This window comes from Bubalus bubalis, chromosome 7 (genome assembly GCF_019923935.1).
Source record: "Bubalus bubalis isolate 160015118507 breed Murrah chromosome 7, NDDB_SH_1, whole genome shotgun sequence".
Lineage (NCBI taxonomy): Eukaryota > Metazoa > Chordata > Mammalia > Artiodactyla > Bovidae > Bubalus > Bubalus bubalis.
The window spans coordinates 61,565,570-61,586,815 of NC_059163.1; the positions used below are offsets into that span (position 1 = coordinate 61,565,570).

A 21,246-nucleotide genomic window follows, 5' to 3' on the forward strand; every position below is an offset into this window, starting at 1 on the left:
AAAAGCCTGGGCAGGTTGTGGGGGACCACAAGGGACAGTGATGCAATAGAGTTGTTACTACCCCAGACCTGATGAGACATGAGCAGGAGAGGCTGCCAGTGCCAGGAGAGAGCTGTTCATAGAGGAGAGGGTCAGTGGCCCTTGGGTGAAGATGCAGCCTGGTTGCAGTAAATTCAAGGGAGGAAGAAAGGGAACATCTAACTCATTCTCCTCCATCCTCCCAACTTCCCACTGGGGCTCCCCGTTAACCTTGAAGCCAAAGGTTATGTCATGGCTGTGGTCCTTACCGGTCAGCCCACCAGGTAGAGCACAGGCTGCACAGGGGAGGGTGTGGGCATGGCACACATGCCCTCTGATTGCCGAAGGGAGAGAAGGGGTTACAGAGAAGACGCACTTTGTTCTTTATGTACCTGTCTATTATTATACTGTTGCAATAATATACAAGTTTTTTAGTTCTAGGGGAAAATGTGTGTCAGAGTGTGTGAAGGGATGTGAGCCTGTGAGGTTATGAATGTAAAGGAATTTATGTGTGTGTGAGAGAGACAGTGCAGGTGGGTATGGGTGAGTGTGGATGTGAAGGTATACAGGTAATGTGAGATGGTGTGTTTGTGGGTGTATCTGTGGGGTATGCACATTAATGAGCGTGTGTATGTATGAGTTGTGGGAGGGAGGTGTGGATGCATTTGTGAAAGCATGTGTGTGAGAGTGCACAAGTGGATCCGAGGTGGTATGTGTGTAAGGTTGTCTATGGTGGGGAGTTGTATGTGAAAAAGTGTGTTAGTGTGGGAGGCTGTTTGTGTGTGAGAGTGTGTGAATGCATGTGAGAATGCACAGGTGGATGAGAGTCTCTGTTCCTGTAAGGGGCAGACATGTTTGTGACAGGTGTGTGGGAGGGGACGTGTGCATTTATATGAGTGAGTATCCTTGTTGCGGTGTGAGGACAGAGAGAGGGTGTGTGAGACATGTATGAGTGAGAAGGAGGCGGGTAAGACTCTATGTGTGAAGAGATTTGTGTGTATTAGTGTGTGTGTGTGCATATGCATGCACATAGGTGTATTTATATATTGATACATCTGTATACATAGAAGTAAAAACGTTTCCTTCAAGGAAAATAGAAAACTGGAACAAAATATTTTCATAATAGTAATCTCTAGTGGTGGAATAAGAGGCAAATCTAATTTTCTTGACTCTTCTATTATTTTGTAGTCAAAAAAAACAATGAACATTTCAGTCTGTTTCCTTCATTCCCAGAGCACATGGGAAATATTATACTTTTCTGGAAACAGGTAAAAATAATAAAAATTCTTGACTGTTATAAGGTTTCTTGATAGCAATGTGTTTGAAAATTGGACTTCTCTCTTTCTTAACATATAACCATATAGATATCTTAAGTCTCTGGTTAATTTATAGAACGATCCTGTATTTAAATATGAGAAGCATATAAATGTGTAATTTTTCATATAACTTCATTAATTTTCAGCTGTTCCCATAATTGAAACCAATAGTTATTGGTATTTGCAATCCAAGGCCCTATGGTCTTCCATCAGTGGACTGGCATTATGAATCTAATGAACTATCATGTCACACTGTTTTAGGAGCTAAAGTGCTTTAGGGTTACCAAAGCCTCAAAGTGTAAACACAGATGTTAACAGGGATTATCAATGATAGAGCGGCTTAGGTAATTATTACTATTTTTTCTTTTAGTTTTTTCCTTTTTAAGGCAGTTGAAAAAAAAAACAGTGATCCTATAGGGCTTATGTAAGAAGGTTTCTGTCAAACTGGTTTAGTAGCAGGTTGTTTTCCTAAGTCTGGGCAAAAGACACCACTATTCCATCATCTCTCTGCTGCCTCACTTCACTAACAATAAAATATGAGGCTTTCCAGATTCTAGGCTGTATCTTACTAAAAATTTGTGGCACTCAATGGCTGGAGTGTTAGTCTATTTTTAATTTATTTCAACCTTGGCTGTTTTTTTAAAGTGATTTTCTATCATCAACATCAGGCCTCTGCAGCCTAATTTATTTTACATTGTTACCTGTGGGCTCCACAGTATACCTAGAATGTGAATTAGCTACTTGGAGTTCTGAGTGACTAGTTTACTTTTACATAGATAGTAATAAAAAGGAATATATTATATCATATATATATGATATACAGAATTTATTTCCTTTACACTTAACATGCTACCTCAGCTATTAAAATATACACAGGGCAATCTCTATTACAAATGCTATTAAGTTTGGCTTAAGACAATCTTACTTCCAGAACATACATTACTGAACCCTGAGCAAGGACTCAAACCCGCAGATGCTTTTTATGGTCTGATTAGTGCTTCTCTGCTTGTCTCAATATTGCATCTATCAAACAGTTCACTTCAAACAACATTACTGGGAAACTGCTAGTAAAATCTTAACAGAAACCATCTTCAAACCATCTACGACCCTTTTTCTAGGGCTAAAGCAAGAGCAGTGGGGCTTAATTCGGCCACCTCAGACCACTGCTGTGGTTCAGTGAACACTTTATTTTCCCACTTGAATTTGAGCTCTTCTGCAAGATCATTCCTGCCGATCTTGCGGAGATGGCGAGCCAGGAGGCGAAGTTTGTCGGTGGAATTTGGGAGTGATCTTTTCCAAAAACAAAGAAGTTCATGGGTCTGTTCTGTGAGATCATCAGGGTTCTTCAGTTTGATGAGCTGAATGGTGCTGCGGCGAAGAGGGAGTGAAGAGGAGAGACACAGGGCATTCTCCTCTGAGAGCTCGTCCGCCAGCCAGTAGAGCAAATTGTCCCACAGGGCTTCTGCCAGCAAACGGGGGACACTCAGAGTTAGAACCCTTTCCTGGGGGGTGTGCTCATCCAACCCTCCACCTGTTCACAGGAAACCTACTCAGTCTCTGGTTTGGCCTCTCGGCAGCAGAAAGATATCGGCCCACCCAGAACAGCTGAAAGCCTTTGGGATCGTCTTCTGAGGGAACCACCTATTGCAGAGGTTAGAAATGCTTCTCCAATGTTAACTTCCATGAGATCAAGGAGGGCTTGTTAATATGGTGCTCATGTCCCCACCCTGGATAGTCTAAATCAGACTAGGATATGGGCAAAACTTAGCATTTTTAACAAGCACCCAGATGACGCTGATGCTGAGGTCCCCAAACACATTTGGATAGTACTGTGTTAAAATACATTTTTAGGTTCAAAAAATACTTCTCTTAATTAGTGCTAACCTAATACATAAACTATAGCAGCAGTTAGGTAATCCTCACACCCCAGTCCCCCAACTACAGACACACACACACACACACACACACACACACACACAAACTCACCAAGATCCACTCTCCAAAGATGAGTTCTATAGAAGGTCCATTGCATGTCCTTCCCTTGGCTTCTGGACTATTTAGAACCATAAACATCTCTGAATATGTCCTATATGTTCAGCTTACCCTTTCCCTTACCCTGTGACTCCTGCTACCACTTAAATGTATGATTCTAATTTTCTATCGTTGTTGTTACTTATTTTATTGCATAGCCCTCACTCTCAGAAAACCCCTCGGACCCCACCATCTCTCTCCTTCCTCATGTAAGTTCTAACCTGCATCACAGCCACTTTCTCCCACTCATGCAAAAGTCTGCACCAGTTTCCCTGGTTTGGTGTCAGAAAAGAGCTCTCTGTCTGCCACCTTTTACTTTATTCTATCTACCTCCTCACATAGATTGCACCTGCTTTTACACTATAAATCATACCACTTTTCTGTGAAAGCTACTCAGGAAATGGAGCCAACACATCCGTCCTCTCCACTGTCACTTTCATACCAACATTCCGCTTCCTTCCTGCAATATATTCATTTTAATGCCCATGCCACATGGATAAGCCTTCTTCTCCCTGACTGCATCATCTGTCTCTTGCCGTTGGCAGGCCCCGTCATCAGCAATCCTGTTGATAACTATTTGCACCTCTGACCTCCTCATTTCTAAATCTTGTCAACATCACTGACCTGTGTGATGACTTCATATTAGAAACTGACTTTCATGGCCAATCCTTACATTTCATCACCAGTCAGAATTATTCTGTGTACTTGGCTTCACCTGCTCAGTATTATTGCTAACCACTGCCCCCTAAACCTACACAGCTTTTATTCCTTTGCTCCTACTTAATATGCTTCTTGCCCCATTGCTAATACAGCAAGTCCTTTGATGCTCACACCATTCCATCTCCTCTGAACACATACTACCGTAACAATCAGCTCTATATGTCAACAATGGGCTTGCATCCTCCTTAAAATCTGCTGTCCTCTTTAGCTTTCAATGTTCTCAATTTGTCAGCCATCAGTTCTCTCTTACTTACATGGCAATCAACTACTGGGATATCCCAGGTTATAAAAGAAACAGAATGTGATCCTCAAGTTCTATGTTTTGCACACATTTTAAGTCTTTAGCAGCTTACAAATTCATTAAAAAGTCTGTTTCCTGAGTTCAATTTAAAATTTTCCACAGCAGTGTCAATCAAGTCTCAATCTCACTCTTACTGTGTTTCACTTAGCCAGCAGCTCTTCCTCCTAACTTTCCACAAAGCCATTTGACCTGAGTTCTCATAATCTCACTTTCATTTCAAAGTCACTTTCTTATAGAATCTCACTCCACCATGTTTGATGGGTGCCATCCCCACAGTGTTTTTCATTAAATAATTTCCCTTCACACCATTCCCTTAACCACTCTTCCATCAGATTCTTTCCAGGCTTCCCACAAGTACTCTCAGGCTTGCCTTTCCCTTGTTTCTCCTACTGTTTCTAGCTCCCAGGCTTGCTCTCTGCCTCCTTTTCCATAAAACCTTTTCGTGCCTAACGTAAATTTGATGCCTTAAATCCATCAATATTAATGCTTTCCTAGGCCCTTGCTTTGGGGTTATATAACCTCTTTTGAAAAAATTAATTTTATTTAAGTATAGTTGATTTACAATGATGTGTTAATTTCTACTGTGCAGCAAAGTAACTCAGATATATACACATTATTTTTCATATTCTTTTCCGTATAGTTTATCACAGGATATTGATATCCTCTTTTAAAACTCTATTTAAGCTTTTATTTTCAATCTTTCTAGAGCTCTCCTAGATAATACTTATAGCAACTGATTCTTAGTCTGCATCTTCTCCTGCTTCCTCATAGCATTTTACTCCTTCCCTTGGGTTCCATGGCCTGCCCTGGTGTTCCTCTTTTCTCTCTCTTCCTTCTGTGCTGACTTTCCTCCTCCTAATTGTGCTGAATTACTGCTTCCTAGCTCAGGCCCCTTCTATTTCTGCCCCTCCCCTCGAAATTCACAAACTGCCGTAACCATCTCCTCTATGTGAAATATCCCAGATCTAGCGTATCTTCTTCTTCAACTCTGTTTTCCTAAATCCTGGTACAGGCACACCTTCTTTTCTTGTGCTTTGCTTTATTGCCCTTCATGGATACTGCACTGTTTGTTGTTGTTGTTGTTTGAAAACTGAAGATTTGTGGCAACTCTGGGTCAAGCAAATCTGTGAGTGCCATTTTTCCAACATCTTTGCTCACTTTGTGTCTCTGTGTCACATTTTGGTCATTTCCACAGTATTTCAAATTTTTTCATTATTTTATTTGGTATGGTGATCTGTGATCTGTGATCATTGATGTTACTGTTGTAAAAAGATTATGACTCGCAGAAGGTTCAGAAAATGGTCAGCATTTTTTTTTTAGCAGTGAAGTATTTTTAATGTTTCTAGACATAACTCTATTGCACAATTAGACTACAGTATAATGTAAATGTAACTTTTATATGTACTGCTGCTAAGTCACTTCAGTCGTGTCTGACTCTGTGTGACCCCATAGATGGCAGCCCACCAGGCTCCCCTGTCCCTGGGATTCTCCAGGCAAGAACACTGGAGTGGGTTGCCATTTCCTTCTCCAATGCATGAAAGTGAAAAGTGAAAGTGAATTTGCTCAGTTGTGTCTGACTCTTAGCAACCCCATGGACTGTAGCCCACCAGGCTCCTCCGTTCATGGGCTTTCCCAGGCAAGAGTGCTGGAGTGGGGTGCCATTGCCTTCTCTGTTATATGTACTAGGACACCCAAAAATTCAGTGACTTTATCATGATATTTGCTTTATTGTGATGGTTTGAAACCAAACCCACATTCATCTGCAATATTCATCTCCTGGTTATCTTTACCAGTTTATAGTACAGCCAATTTAAATTCCACATTACTAAAATTGAAATAAACTTTAGTTTTTCCCTCACTCCACCTGATCCTTTACTCTATTCACTATCTTAGTAAATGGGACCACTCCAAGGAAATGGCAACCCACTACAGTATTCTTGCCTGGAAAATCCCATGGACGGAAGAGCCTGGTAGGCTAGAGTCCACGGGGTCGCAAAGAGTCGGACACGACTGAGTGACTTCACTTCACTTTACAGCTTAGTATTACTAACACACATAAGATTATCCCAGTTTCTCAAAGCTTATTATATCTTATCACCTATACTCAAGTTCTATTGGCTCTAACTGTAATCATACCTCAGATGTTTCCCCCACTTTATAGTCTTATGGATTCAATCATGTCTTACCTCTTTTTTCTGGAAAATTATAAGAACCAGGGTTATAACTCATACCCCTGCTATCAGTGTAGGCTGACTTTAGTCTCCTACACAACTAACAAAGAGAAGTTTTCAAAGTCTAATCTGATCTTGTTTATTCCTTGTTAATACATCTCTTGTGGCTTCCTTCATTGTCTAAACTTCTCAACTTAGCATTTAAAGCTGTTTATAATTGTATCCTGCTCTAACCTCATCTACCATCATCCTGCAGCAGCTCAGATGGCATTGGCCATGCAAGACCACATTGTATAACAGTTTAGGACTCCCTGGTACACTTAAGAAAGATCACTATACCCTTGTCCTCTCTGGTGGTTGTTACCAGTGGGAGTGGGAGAGCTTTTATTTGAACACCAAGTTCTTCAAAGTTAACATTATCACCCTGCTGGGTTTTCATCTACTACTATTGTTGTTTTAGTCGGGATTTTTTGTTTGGTTTTGGGGGTTTGGGCTTTGGTGTTTTCTTTTTGCTCTATATCCTGCTCTCACTGAAAATATCAATTTTATTGCCTCTGAAAGAGTGTATAATGCTAAGGTTTATGCCCATCCTACTTACTTATAATTTAATTCAGCAGAGCTTGTGAAGTTTTTATACACCTCCACAAAGAAAACCCCTAAATGAAATGTTATGCCATCAGTTGGGAGACTGACACAATAGTCAAGACACATTCACTGATACCTTTTGAAGACCTATAAATTGTCACAATAGTAATTGTTAGCATCACAAAATGAATTGTTTCAGAGACTAAAATAGAATAAAAGTGTCAAATTCTGAAATATGTGTCATTGTTATGTAGCTGGATTAGACATAACCGCAGTCAAATTTTATATTTCTCTTGTGGTTTCATACCTCTATATATACCTCTATTTAAAATCTATTTTAAGATTCAAAACCTAATAGTCAACATTTAAGAACAAACCATAGTAGTTTGTTTACCAAATACAGCAATTACTAGTTCCCTTAGTTAAACAGTACTTAGAAGAATTCATATTTCTTATAGACTTTAATAAAAGTGTAACTACATCTCCATGTAAGAATTTTGTTCCTATGTGCATGACTTATAAAGGAAAACTTATTTATTTGGCTGATAAATGATTATTTAGCAAATTATTGTTGATAGCAAATTTCTCTGTTTGTCCTAAGATTCACATAAAATATAAAATATAAGAAGAAAAGAGCACCATCATAATGAGGACACAGCAAATATTTCTTACCAAGTGGATCTGTAGAAATTCTTTTGGTACTCTGTGGACGGTTGATTAATTTTTCATGCTTTGGGGAAAAAGGGACACACAATAAGCAGAAGAAATCATTAATTTGTGAACAAGCTACACATAAAAGTCCTTCTGAACTTCACCCCTGTTTGGGAAAAGTCCTGAATTGCATGCCTTGCAAAATCACATTGTGTATTTCTGTCTGCATGCTCAGCAGTTGCTTTCCCAAGATAAGGCAAAGATTAACACAAATCTTTCAGAAAATTTAAATTTGGAATACGCATATAAATATTATCATAGCAGTTTAATTAACTCTGAATAAACACTTTCTAACCTAAAATTTAAAATTGTTAATACAGCTAACAAAGAGCAAGCTACCTCTATGATACAAACATAATATTTAGTAAAAGCCCCTGTGGACCAGGCACCTTGCTCAACACTCAGCATCAGGCCTGGTACCTGGTGGGTATTCAAACATTAGTTTTTGTGAATAAATGAGTGAATCAATGTGCAGACATAATGCTAAAAACAACCAAGTCTTTAAGCCAATATTATTCTGAATCAACATTTTGTCAAGAAGAAATCAAATATATAATCATTAACTTTTCTACACTGTCCACAGAATGGTTTGTTTTCAGTTAATATAGAATCTGGAAAAATAGCACAGGAGAGTAAGTTAAAATATATGTTTGAAAACCTGTTCAGTGCTCTGGACAGTTTATTTCCATCCTCAGCCTCAGCTCTGAAATATGATTTAATAAAATGCACACACACACACACACACACACAAACACAACTCAGAAAACTGTACACAGATATTCATAGCAACTTTATTTGTAATAGCTAAAAACTGGAAATGATTAAAATGTTTTACAACAGGTGAATGGCTAAAAAAACTATTGAACGTCCACAAGGTGGGATACAATTAAACAATAAAGAGGATAAGTCATTGATAAATGCAACACCTTGCATGAACTTCAGAGTATTGTGCTGAGTGAAAAAAATTCAGTCTCGAAAGGTCATATATTCTGATTCCATTTATACCACATTGTTGAACTTAAAGAATTACAAAGATATAGAACAGATGGGTGATTTCCAGGGGTTAGGATGGTGGTAGAAGATTATAAAAAGATAGCACAAGGTAGGTCTTTGTAATGCTAGAACAGTTGTATATCTTGAATGCAGTGGTTACACAAATCTACACATCTGATAAAACAGTAACAGTACTATATACACGTGTTTAATTGATGTCAACTTCCTGGCTTTGATATTTTGCTATAGTTATGTAAGGTGTAACCACTGAGGAAAACTGGGTGAGAATATCTAGCACCTCTCTGTACTATATTTAGCAACTTCCTGTAAATCTATAATTATTTCAAAATAAAACTGATTTTTTAAAAAGTCTTCTCATAGCAATAATCCAAGAATGATGTAGAACTCTATATTAATGCATTGTAAACTGCTTAATTAAAAGCACTAATTTATTAAATCAGAATATAATATTTTGTAGGTATTCTTGTCATATATACTACATAGACATGTATATAAAACATCCATTAAGGCATACAAGCAAGATGGCGGCATAGAAAGCTCCTGATCTAAAAATAGATTAAAGATCTGAATGTAAGATCTGAAATCATAAAAATCCTAGACAAAAACATAGGCAGTAATGTTGTGGATCTCACTTCAAAGGCAAGGGAAAAGTAAAAATAAGCAAATTGGACTACATAAATTAAAAAAAAAATAACTTCTGAAGAGTTAAGGCAAACTGTTATCAAAATTAAATAGCAACCTACTGAATGGGAGAAGATATTATTTATCTATGGGGTTAATATCTAAAATACATTTTAAAAACTCACATAACTCAATAACAAATAATTAAAAAATGGACAGGGAATCTGAACAGACACTTCGCAAAGAAGACATAGAGATGGCTAACAGGCATGGAAAGATGTTCAACACTACTAATTATTAGGGAAATGTGAATCAAAATTACAATGAAATATTACTTGCAGAATGGCTATTATTGAAAAGAGAAAAAATAACAAATGTTAGAGAGGACAGGAGAAAAGAAAACACTCATTGTTGTGGGACTGTAAATTGGTGCAGCCACTATGGAAAACAGTATGGATGTTCTTCAAAAATTAAGAATAGAACTAACCATATTTCCACTTCTTGGTATTTATCTGAATAATATAAAAACACTAAGTTGAAAAGATAGATGCACCCTCCAGTTCATTTCAGTTCAGTCGCTCAGTCGTGTCCGACTCTTTGTGACCCCATGAATCGCAGCATGCCAGGCCTCCCTGTCCATCACGAACTCCCGGAGTTCACTCAAATTCACGTCCATTGAGTCAGTGATGCCATCCAGCCATCTCATCCTCTATCGTCCCCTTCTCCTCCTGCCCCCATTCCCTCCCAGCATCAGAGTCTTTTCCAATGAGTCAACTCTTATGTTTATTGCAATATGTTACTGTTGTCAGATATGGAAAAAACCTGTGTCCATCCATAGGTGAATGGATAAAGAAGATACATTATATATATATATGTATATATATATATACCCAAGGCTTCCCAGGTGGCTCTAGTAGTAAATAACTTACCTGCCAGTGCAGGAGAGATAAGAAACAACAGTTTCGATCTCTGGGTCAGGAATATCCCCTGGAGAAGGGCACGACAACCCACTCCAGTGTTCTTGCCTGGAGAATCCCCATGGACATAAGAGGCTGGTGGGCTATAGTCCATGGGGTTGCAAAAAGCTGGACATAACTGAGTGACTTAGCATGCACAAATATATACAGTGAAATACTGTGCTGTGTGCTTAGACACTTAGTTGTGTCTAACTCTTGGAGACCCCTTGGACTGCAGCCCACCGGGCTCCTCTGTGGGGATTCTCCAGGCAAGAATACTGGAGTGGATTCCCATGCCCTCCTCCAGGGGATCCTTCCAACCCAAGGATCAAACCCAGGTCTCCCACATTGCATGCAGATTCTTTACCATCCAAGCCACCAGGGAAACCCAAGAATAGAGTGAAATACTACTCAGCCATAAAAAAGAATGAAATTCTCCTGCTTGTGACAACTTGGATGAATTTCAAAGGTATTATGCTAAGTGAAATACATCAGAAGGAGAAAGACAAATACCATATGATTTCATTTATATGTCCAATCTCAAAAGAAAAAACCAAAGGAATAAATAAAATAAACCCAAAGCAAACTCAGATACAGGTATCAGAATTGTGGTTTCTAAAGGAGAAGGGGGCTGGAGGGGTTAGTGAAATGGGTGATGGAGGTGAACTGTACAAAGACAAATGGTAACTAGACTTGTAGTGGTGATCACTGTGTAATGTATACACATATTGAATTCTAATGCTGTACACCTGAAATTTAAAAAAAAAACCTTACAGTAAGAAGTTTTAATGGGAAGAGATTAAGAATCAACATAAGAAAAATATAAATCCAAGAGTATTGATACTGTAGTATTTCAAAAGAAGTGCACAGATTTTTGAGGCATTAACTTTACACTTAATCCTCTCCAAAAAAATTGAGAAATGCCAGTTTAAATCATGTGGCAGATTCTGTCGTTCCCACCAATGGACATATGACCTAGACTGAGTCTAGGACAAGAGGTACACATTGGATTTTTTCTTTATTGTGTGTAAACAATCTACCACTCACCCCTCCAGTCATTCTTTCTTCACAGATGGCTCGTAGCACCTTGATGCACTGAGAGTGATTCTGATGGTCAAGTATATGTATTTTTTGACATATGTGAAAATTCAAGCCATGTTTTTTATCTGGAACCCAACTGCAGAAGCAGTGAATTGTGGATGCATGGGAAATCTTGGGTCTTTTATACTTCCAGTCACTATGCTGGTCTCCCATATATTCTCATCATTCAGGGATTTTCAAACACCCTTCTTATTCCTTCCCTCCCCCTTTCTTTCTTTTTTCTTTTCATTCCATTTTTTTTTTCCTGTGCACTATTTTTGCCTTGCATACCACCTTTAAAATCTCACTGGTGCTCAGGGTCAGCTCCAAGCCAAGCAGGGAAGCCAATGCTTGTCCTACAGTGTCCACTCCCACAGATTCTGTGTCTACACAGGGTTATCTGGACGCCTTCATTGGCAGGATTGACTCTGATTTTTCCCTACTTATCTCTCTTCTCTTCTTCGCATCAACAAATGCTATTCTGTTGCATCCCCTAAGGGTCAACTATTTGCTAGAGGAAGTTTGTTATTCCTCTCAGGTAACTTGCTCTTACATTAATACTGTAGACTTTATTTTGCCAAATAAAATTTCTAAAATGCCACTTTCACATGTTACTTCTCAGGAAGGCTGTCTAGCAAATCTAAACCTGACTCTCAAGTTTTCAGTTTTACACACATACCTTGTAGAAGGGTGCAGTAGGGTTTATGCGGCAGTTTTTTCTTCACTATATGCCATCAGTATACAAGTATAAATAATTCAAATATATACAACTATGTCTTGTTACCACACAGCTGTCATTGACTTGGAAGTGTTTTTAAAAGATTGGGACTAAAAACAGTCACTTACACCTGGAAGGGGTATTGTGTCTTGAGTCTTACAGGCCACTTCTTTTAAGTCTATTGTTTCCATGTTCCTTAAGTACAGCCCTGTTACTGAATTTTTAAAACTTAGGAAACATTTTTAGTTGAGTTTATACCAACTTAGTCTTTTGTGTGCAACAACAAAAATATTAACTTGAGCACATCCTTTATTTTATCCAACATTATTTTTAGTGATGCTCCTAAAAGTTTACCATCATTGTATCTTTTCACCACTCCAGAAACCAGCCATGATCAGTCTGGGCTCTGCGTATTAGACTATCATCTCTTTGAGGGCCAATAAAGTACCTTGTTCCTATATTAATTCTTCACCATGCTTTACATGGTATTGACACGTACACATAGGGTAGTAAGAACTATTTAACTTATGTGATACTTTCTCTTGACTTGAATGATCTCTTCCTTCATATACTACCATGTTTTCAAGACCACTGATCATTTCCACCTCTTTTATCAACTACTCTGGTTCCTGGTTTCTTATTTGAGAATTTATGTACCATCACTCAATTTATCTCTTAGTGTCTTATGCTGTCATCAATGCCACTCATACCATTACTTGTATATGTTTGTTTTCCCTCCCCAGTTAGACTTCCGGTAATTTTTGTATCCTTTTATTTTCAATAAAATAATTACTTTTATTACCATAATAATATTTCCCCTCATGGTAAAGTTTTGACCTCAAATAATTGTCAGGTCGGCTACTCAAATAAACTTATTGTTGGGTGATTTATGGAACATTGAAGATACCTGTTTCCTGTCCAGGTTAGGGCCCATTGCAGATAGTCTTCACTTTCCTTCCCTAGCCTCTCAAGGGCCTTTGCAAATACCTCTCTTATTTTACGTCCAGAATCCCCTGAAATGCATCCAGGTATAATATCAACTTGAACAGAATACCAAGAGCTCATCTCCTATTGAGATCTTGACAAGGACTTTTCCATCTTTTGACATGGAAACCTCCATGTCAAAAAAGCTGAGTTAGGCTATCAAAACAAAATGACCAGACTGATTACATCAGATAGTGTGCCACACAAAATTTAAATTTTCAACAAAATACATATCTCCTTCTTAGGTCTTACACAGAAATTAAAGTCCCAAAACACAGACAATACCATCCTCTACCCCTTCTTCTGATTCATCAGTCTTAGCCAAGTCAACCATATTCACACTCCCTGTAAGAGTCTGGTCCCCTGTGCAGCTCCTTTAGCATTGCTGCATGAAATCATGTTTCAGAAATAGCACCGCTCCTTTGGCAGACACCTCCAGAACTACAGAACTCCAGCTCTGCGTCTCATGAGCCACACAGCACAGCACAGACTCAATATTCCTGGGAGCTATCTGGTCACACAAGAAAGAGCAAAGCACCTCGAAATTTAGAAATAACTGAAAGCCCAGAAACAAATGTAGCTACTGCGAGATTCCTTACAGGAAGCTTGCAGCTTCTCTTACTCCTGCAAGAGCCTTTATCACCAATGCTTATATGTGAGGGCATTTTTCCAAACAAAAGGTACTTCCTCAAACAAAATTATTTAACAGTTATTTAGAACTCATATTGAGGTCATTAACCACAGACCATAGCAGAACATTAGTGTAAGTGAGGACAGTGTATAGACAGAAAATGAGGAAACAAAAGATTCTATGATTTCAGCTTCTTTAGGGTCTCAGCCAATCTCCACTGCTTGCCCAGAATCCACTAGACATAAATGGCTGACCTTCCTTCACAACAATTGCTTTTCTTTACCTGACTGACTAGGTCAGCCAACATCTGTCTCTGTCATCTTTGCAATCTCCTTTGCCTTCTCCTCCTTCTTGCACCTTTTGGTCGCTCTGCCCTTGACTCCATCAATTGGATTCTGAACATAATTCAGAGTGCTTTTCCCAAGGCTTTCCACCTGTGTTTTTACTGGAAGAATTTATCGTCTATCTCCTACAATCTGATCCTATTATGTCCATATGCTCTCCTGTGCACGCCAGTGCGAGACACAATAGCCTCCTGCACCTCACTGATGACTGGAAACAGAAACTGCTCAGAATGTTCCGCAGGCTGCAGCACTTCCACTTTCTCTGGTTCCTCTAGTTCCATGATGCCCAAGAGCTGTATTTCCCCTGCTTCTTCAGAACCACAGAATGGATGTAAGCACAGAAACCGTGAAACATAGAGACCCAGAGGCCAACCAGAGCTCTCAGTGTCATGATCTCTTTCCCTATAGGACCATGCCTCTGTTGAAATAAATCTGTAGGCCCAAGAAGAATCCACACTCCTTCCCAGGATGCCACATCAGCAAAGCAAAACTTAGAAAACATTCATGTCCTCATAAATGTTCTGCTTGACCAGACATGCAGTGTATCCAGTCGGCCAGTCCATAAAGGCCAAGCCCAGTCCAGCCTTCTCACGCCCATCAGGGGTGACTTTGTGGTCCCAGCCAATTGGATATTTTCTATTTGTCTCATCCTTGCTCTTTTTCTTTATCTTATAAAGGTTTCTTACCTTTTGCCCCATTTTGTAGTTCTTTGAAAGGAGACCATCCACTTCGTGAAGTCTTAATCAAAGTTTACTTGTATCACTTAAGCTGTCTTCTTTAACCATTGTTAAATGTCTTTACAGTTGTACATTGGTAGATCCTATTGTATCATTTTCTGTGTTTTCTTTTATATCAGTGCTTCTATTTACCACAGGGTTACTACACCATACCCTCAAGCCTCAATTCTTCATAGCTCTGGGGATTCTCTGTGGACAATTATGAAAATTGTTATCACCACAAATTTAAAGTCTGTTGTTTCAGCTGGGGACTGGGACTGCTCAGCAATATTTTTATATGTCCCTGAAGACCTCCTCCACTATTGCTTACAGAAACTATTGCACACATTTACCACTCTTTGCAAGACTTCTACCTCACCTTTGCCTAACACTCTCATCAAGGGGCTTTATCTTCTACTCACTGAGAAAATAAGGCAGTGTTCTCAAATCATAGCATTCATGAAAATGAATCTTGAGAAAAAGGCAAAAATTAAGTTCATACTTTGAATTGGTCTCAGATAAGGCCAAGTTTGTAACATAGATGGTTCTTATTCCAAAGTATGGTGGCTCCAGTTAGAAAAGCACCATTGAGTTGGACTTAACATCAGTTATCAACTAGCATTCCAAATGCATCCCAGCAATGCATGGAAGAATGAAACACATATCTTTATCCAAGAAATGATGGAGATTTCTAATATCATGTCAGGACCAAAGTGAGATTCTGATTGCTTCTTACACAACTGATGCTATAGAGGTACAGTAATAAAATTAATTTCTCACTCAAAAATTGCTTCATAGGAGTTGCACAGATGACTTAACTCTGGTGCATACATAGAAACTCCAACTCTGGCAAAGTCCCATTCAGGTATTTCTGGCAGTCTTATGGGCTTTACTCTCTTGGTATCTACACGTTCCACCAGGTTCAGCACAGTGATCAGCCAGGCGACACAACCATCAAAGCTCTTTTTGTGGGCACAGCAGTTCCCCTTGCTGTGTATATCCCAGGTAGTGCCATGAGTGTTCTACCCACACCACGCTTTTGCTCCCAAGGTTTCACGTAAGCACAGTTATTCTATATCAGTGGTTACCATGGGTTTGTTCTGTTGCAGCCTCACTACCATTCTGCTGGATCCTTCAGCAGTGATACCATTCTAACCTGCTCCACATGAAGCCCATCATCTCTCCTACTTTTCTCCTGAGCAAAGCAGTTCTCTATCAGTGACCACTCTGAGCTCTCCTGGTGTGTAAATTGTGTGGTAAAATGTGATAGAATGAAGTAAGCATCTCCCTACCCCTTGGGTTACATGACATTACAGTAATATGAACTTTGCTCTGTTGTGTCACAGGACTCAATTAAATATGTCTTCTGTTTTTAAATTAAAATCATTCCCCTTAGGACAAGGGGCTGAACAGAGAATCAGATTTCATTAATAATTATAGTACTCTGTTCTCAACATCTGATGGCCTGTATGCTTTAAATATATTTTAATATGTGACACATTTAACATAGAATATTTGGTATATATTTAGATGTCTTTAATAAAAAATTATTTATATTCTAATATATATGAATATGTGTGTAGGGGGGCAAACACACTCTGAGTCCCCTGCAAATAGAACTCTGTCAGGTCATATCTCATATTCAGTTATTTCAGACTCAGCAGTGAATACAGTTTAATTTCTTACTCCAGGAATCACTTCAGCTTCTATGCAAATACTCCTATGAGTTGGATGAATCTCAGCACTTATTTATCAGGCTTGTCTGAAACTGTCAAAACTGAGCCTGCTTCAGAGTTATTTACAAAGTGTGTTCTTCTGGGTTATTGCATCTGTCTTTCCCCAAAATGCTGTGAGGAAGATGAGGAGTTCTTACTCTTTTCCTCTTGGATGAAAGAGACTATCAAGGCTTAAAAGTAGTGAGGCCTTGTGGCTGAAACTTCAGAGTGAGGGAACCGTGGGCTCAATACCACTCTAATGAACTCCAAAACATATGCTTTCCTTAATACAAGGCTGCTTGAGCATGAGGGCTCTTGGGTAAGACTGAGTCTAAACTTCATTCTATCAGTTGTTGACCCCTGAGTCAATTCATGACTTGCTTCCCTAAACTTTAAAATTTCTGTCATCATCTTGTCTCCTTCCTAGATGTGTAGTGAACTTTATATGAAATACAATGTGTAACATACTTTAGATGAAATAAAATGGAATAGTTTCACTGAATTCCTTGTACAGAGTATGTGCTCTGTAAGTCACTTAATTTTGTCACACAATTCTTGATAGAACTAGAGTCTCATTTTGTATCAGAAATGTTTTGATACCTCTCAGATTACAATACAATAAATGATTGTCCAAAGATCCATTTGTAGAGAAAGGCAAATACCCTATATTAACACGTGTTATGTGGAATCTAGAAAATGGTATGGATGATCTTATTTGCAAAGCAGAAACAGAGATACCGATGTAGTGACCAAACAAATGAATACCAAAAGGAAAGGCACTGGGATGAACTGGAGGACTGGGATTGACATATATATACTACCGATACTATGTATGAAATAAATAATGAGAACCTACATATAGCACAGGGAGCTCCATACTCAGTGCTCTGTGGTGACCTAAATGTGAAGGAAATCTAAAAAAGAGAGGATATATGTATACATACAGTTGATTCATTTTGCTACACAGTAGAAATTAATGCAATATTGTAAAGCAACTCTACTCCAATAAAAATTAATTTTAAAAGATCCATTTGTAAATAAGGTAAATCCTATAACTTTATGTATAGTGAGACACAAGTTAAGTGTTACATGACATAATGGCATTGGAGACAGCCCCTTTCCCTGTGGTCTCATAGCCCACCTGGGTTCAGCAGCTGCAGACTATCAAGTCTCTGATAGAAAGAAGCTCAGAGTTTCAATCTTGGTCAGGACTCACCCTTATTATAATGTACTTTCAGGAATCTTAGGATGGTGCCATAGTTAAGCAAGATAACCTCACGCTAGGAGTATGTTAAGTGAAGTGTTTAGTCACTCAGTTGTGTCCGACTCTTTGTGACCCCACGGACTGTAGCCTGCCAGGCTCCTCTATCCATGGAATTCTCCAGGCAAGAATACTAGAGTGGGTAACCATTTCCTTTTCCAGGGGATCTAGGAACATATACCAAAAAGACTAGAGTGAAAAATAAAGCAGTGGAAACAGCCATTATAGGTTGGGTTCAGCACTGATTTGTTTAGTAATATCATATCATCATTGTGCCTTCCATTCCAGCTTAAAATAACAAATATGGGTAAAATTAGGGAATTCAACAAAGTTGTTGGGTGAAATTTCTGCAGGTTCACCACAATAACCCATAAAACCAAATTGAAAGTAAAAAAGAAGTCAGGAAAATTATAAATCCTTGCCATAATAAAACATATTTTGAAGTGAAAAATGGAAAGAGTGACATAAAATGACATCTTTTGTGCCTAAAGTAATATCCTATTTTTTTTAAATTTTACTTTATATTTGATTGACAGTGCTGTGTTAGTTTCAGGTGTATGGTACCCTGACTCAGTTATTTGCATGCTAAGTTGCTTTAGTCGTGTCCAACTCTTTTCAACCCTATGGACTGTAGCCTGCCAGGCTCCTCTGTCTATGGGACTCTCCAGGCAAGAATACTGGAGTAGGTTGCCATGCCCTCCTCCAGGGGATCTTCCAAACCCAAGGACTGAACCCATGTCTCTTATGTCTCCTGCATTGGCAGGCAGGTTCTTTACCAGTAGCGCCACCTCGGAAGCCCCCAATTATAACATGCGTGGTCACTAACTTCAAGGATACCTACAATAATTCAATTCAGTTCAGTTGCTCAGTTATTTCTAACTCTTTCTGACCCCATGGACTGCAGCATGCCAGGCTTCCCTGTCTATCACCAACTCCTGGAGCTTGCTCAAACTCATGTCCATCAAGTCAGTGATGCCATCCAACCATTTTCTCTGTGTCCCCTTCTCCTCCTGCCTTCAATCATTCCCAGCATCAGGGTCTTTTCCAATGAGTCAGTTCCTTGCATCAGGTGGCCAAAGTATTGGAGCTTCAGCTTCAGCATCAGTCCTTCCGATGACTATTCAGGACTGATTTCCTTTAGATGGACTGGTTTGTCTCCCAGAAGTCCAAGGGACTCTCAAGAGTCTTCTCCAACATCACAGTTCAAAAGAATCAATTCTTCAGTGCTCAGCTTTCTTTATAGTTGAACTCTCACATCCATACATGACTACTGGAAAAACCATATCTTTGACTAGATGGACCTTTGTCAGCAAAGTAATGTCTCTGGTTTTCAATATGCTGTCGAGGTTGGTCATAACTTTTCTTCCCAGGAGCAAGCATCTTTTAATTTCATGGCTGCAATCACCATATGCAGTGATTTTGGAGCCCCCCAAAATAAAGTCTCTCACTGTTTCCCCACATCTATTTTTATGAAGTGATGGGACTGGATGCCATGATCTTAGTTTTTTGAATGTTGAGTTTTAAGTTAGCTTTTTCACTCTCCTCTTTCACTTTCATCAAGAGGCTCTTTAGTTCTTCTTTGCTTTCTGCCATAAGGGTAGTTGTCATCTGCTTATCTGAGGTTATTGATATTTCTCCTGGAAATCTTAATACATCTTCTGCTTTATCCAGTCTGGCATTTTGCATGATGTACTCTGCATATACATTAAATAAGCATGGTGACAATATACATCCTTGATGTATGCCATTCCCAATTTCGAACCAGTCTGTTGTTCCACATCCAGTTTAAACTGTTGCTTCTTGACCTGCATACAGATTTCTCAGGAGGCAGGAAAGGTGGTCTGGTATTCCGATCTCTTTCAGAATTTTACAGTTGGTTGTGATCTACATACTCAAAGGCTTTGGTGTAGTCAATAAAGCAGAAGTAGATGTTTTCTGGAATCCTCTTGTTTTATTGATGATCCAACAGATGGTGGAAATTTGATCTCTGGTTCCTCTGCCTTATCTAAATACAGCTTGAATATCTGGAATTTCATAGCTCATGTACTGTTGAATGCTGGCTTGGAGAATTTTGAGCATTACTTTGCTAGCGTATGAGATAAGTGCAATTGTACAGTAGTTTCAACGTTCTTTGGCATTGCCTTTCTTTGGGATTGGAGTAGAAACTGACCTCTTCCAGTCCTGTGGCCACTGTTGAGTTTTCCAAATTTTCTGGCATATTGAGTGCAGCACTTTCACAGCATCATCTTTTAGGATTTCAAAAATAGCTCAACTGGAATTCCATCACCTTCACTAGCTTTGTTTGTACTGATGCTTCCTAAGGCCCAGTTAACTTCACATTCCAGGATGTCTGGCTCTAGGTGAATGATCACACCATCATGGTTATCTGGGTCATGAAGATCTTACTATTGCTATTTGGTAGATATAGAAATAACAAGTTATAGACTTTTCTTCTTTAATTTCTACATGCCTACTATTTCTTGGGGGCTTCCCTGGTGGCTCAGACAGTAAAGACTCTGCCTGCAATGCAGGAGAGCTGTGGTCAGGAAGCCCCATGGAGAAGGAAATCGCAACCCACTTCAGTATTCTTACCTGGAAAATTCCATGGACAGAGGAGTCTGGTTGGCTACAGTCCATGGGATTTGCAAAGAGTCAGACATGACTGAGCAAGTAACACACACACACTAGCTCTTGGAATCTCTACTGAAGAACCAGTTTTTGTGTAAAGTAACATGCTAAAAAGTTTCTGATACTTTAAGTACCATCTAACATGGATGCCACAGAGAATTATAGCTAAAGGGCAGCATTACACATTCAACAAAAAAACATGTGATGCTGATATTAGCATTTTTATCATTTACCTTAAGGCATTTATTCATGGAGACATTTTCACAGGTAATTATGATAATATCTTGTGGCAACAACTCCTCCATCCAGCCTTAACCGTCATACTTCTCCCATCCCCAAACACTTCTTGTAGACTTTTCTGATAAATAGGTCATTTATTTTGTAGTCAGAAGATATAAAAGTGGAAGTGGAATGAATAATAAATCAAGGGAATATATGTAATTAGTATATTTTTGTGCATTTTTAGCATGGATTTTGCCAAAAGCCTTTAAGATACCATGCTATGCTATGCTATGCTAAGTCACTTCAGTCGTATCCGACTCTGTGTGATCCCATAGACAACAGCCACCAGGCTCTCCCGTCCCTGGGATTCTCCAAGCAAGAACACTGGAGTGGGTTGCCATTTCCTTCTCCAATGCATCAAAGTGAAAAGTGAAAGCGAAGTCACTCAGTCATGTCTGACTCTTAGCAACCCCATGGACTGCAGCCTACCAGGCTCCTCCATC

The 21,246-nt window shown here is 39.1% G+C and overlaps 1 protein-coding gene across 1 annotated transcript in view; it reads right to left on the reverse strand.

Moving 5' to 3' along the window:
- Positions 1 to 2,143: 2,143 nt before the first annotated feature.
- Positions 2,144 to 21,246, reverse strand: part of DTHD1 (death domain containing 1) — a 78,782-nt gene continuing 59,679 nt past the window's right edge. The window contains exons 9-10 of the mRNA XM_006075679.4: positions 7,815 to 7,872; positions 2,144 to 2,796 (exon numbers count right to left, since the gene is read on the reverse strand). Coding sequence (XP_006075741.4) covers positions 2,435 to 2,796; positions 7,815 to 7,872 — 420 coding nt within the window. The 3' untranslated portion in view covers positions 2,144 to 2,434. The remainder of the gene's footprint in view (positions 2,797 to 7,814; positions 7,873 to 21,246) is intronic.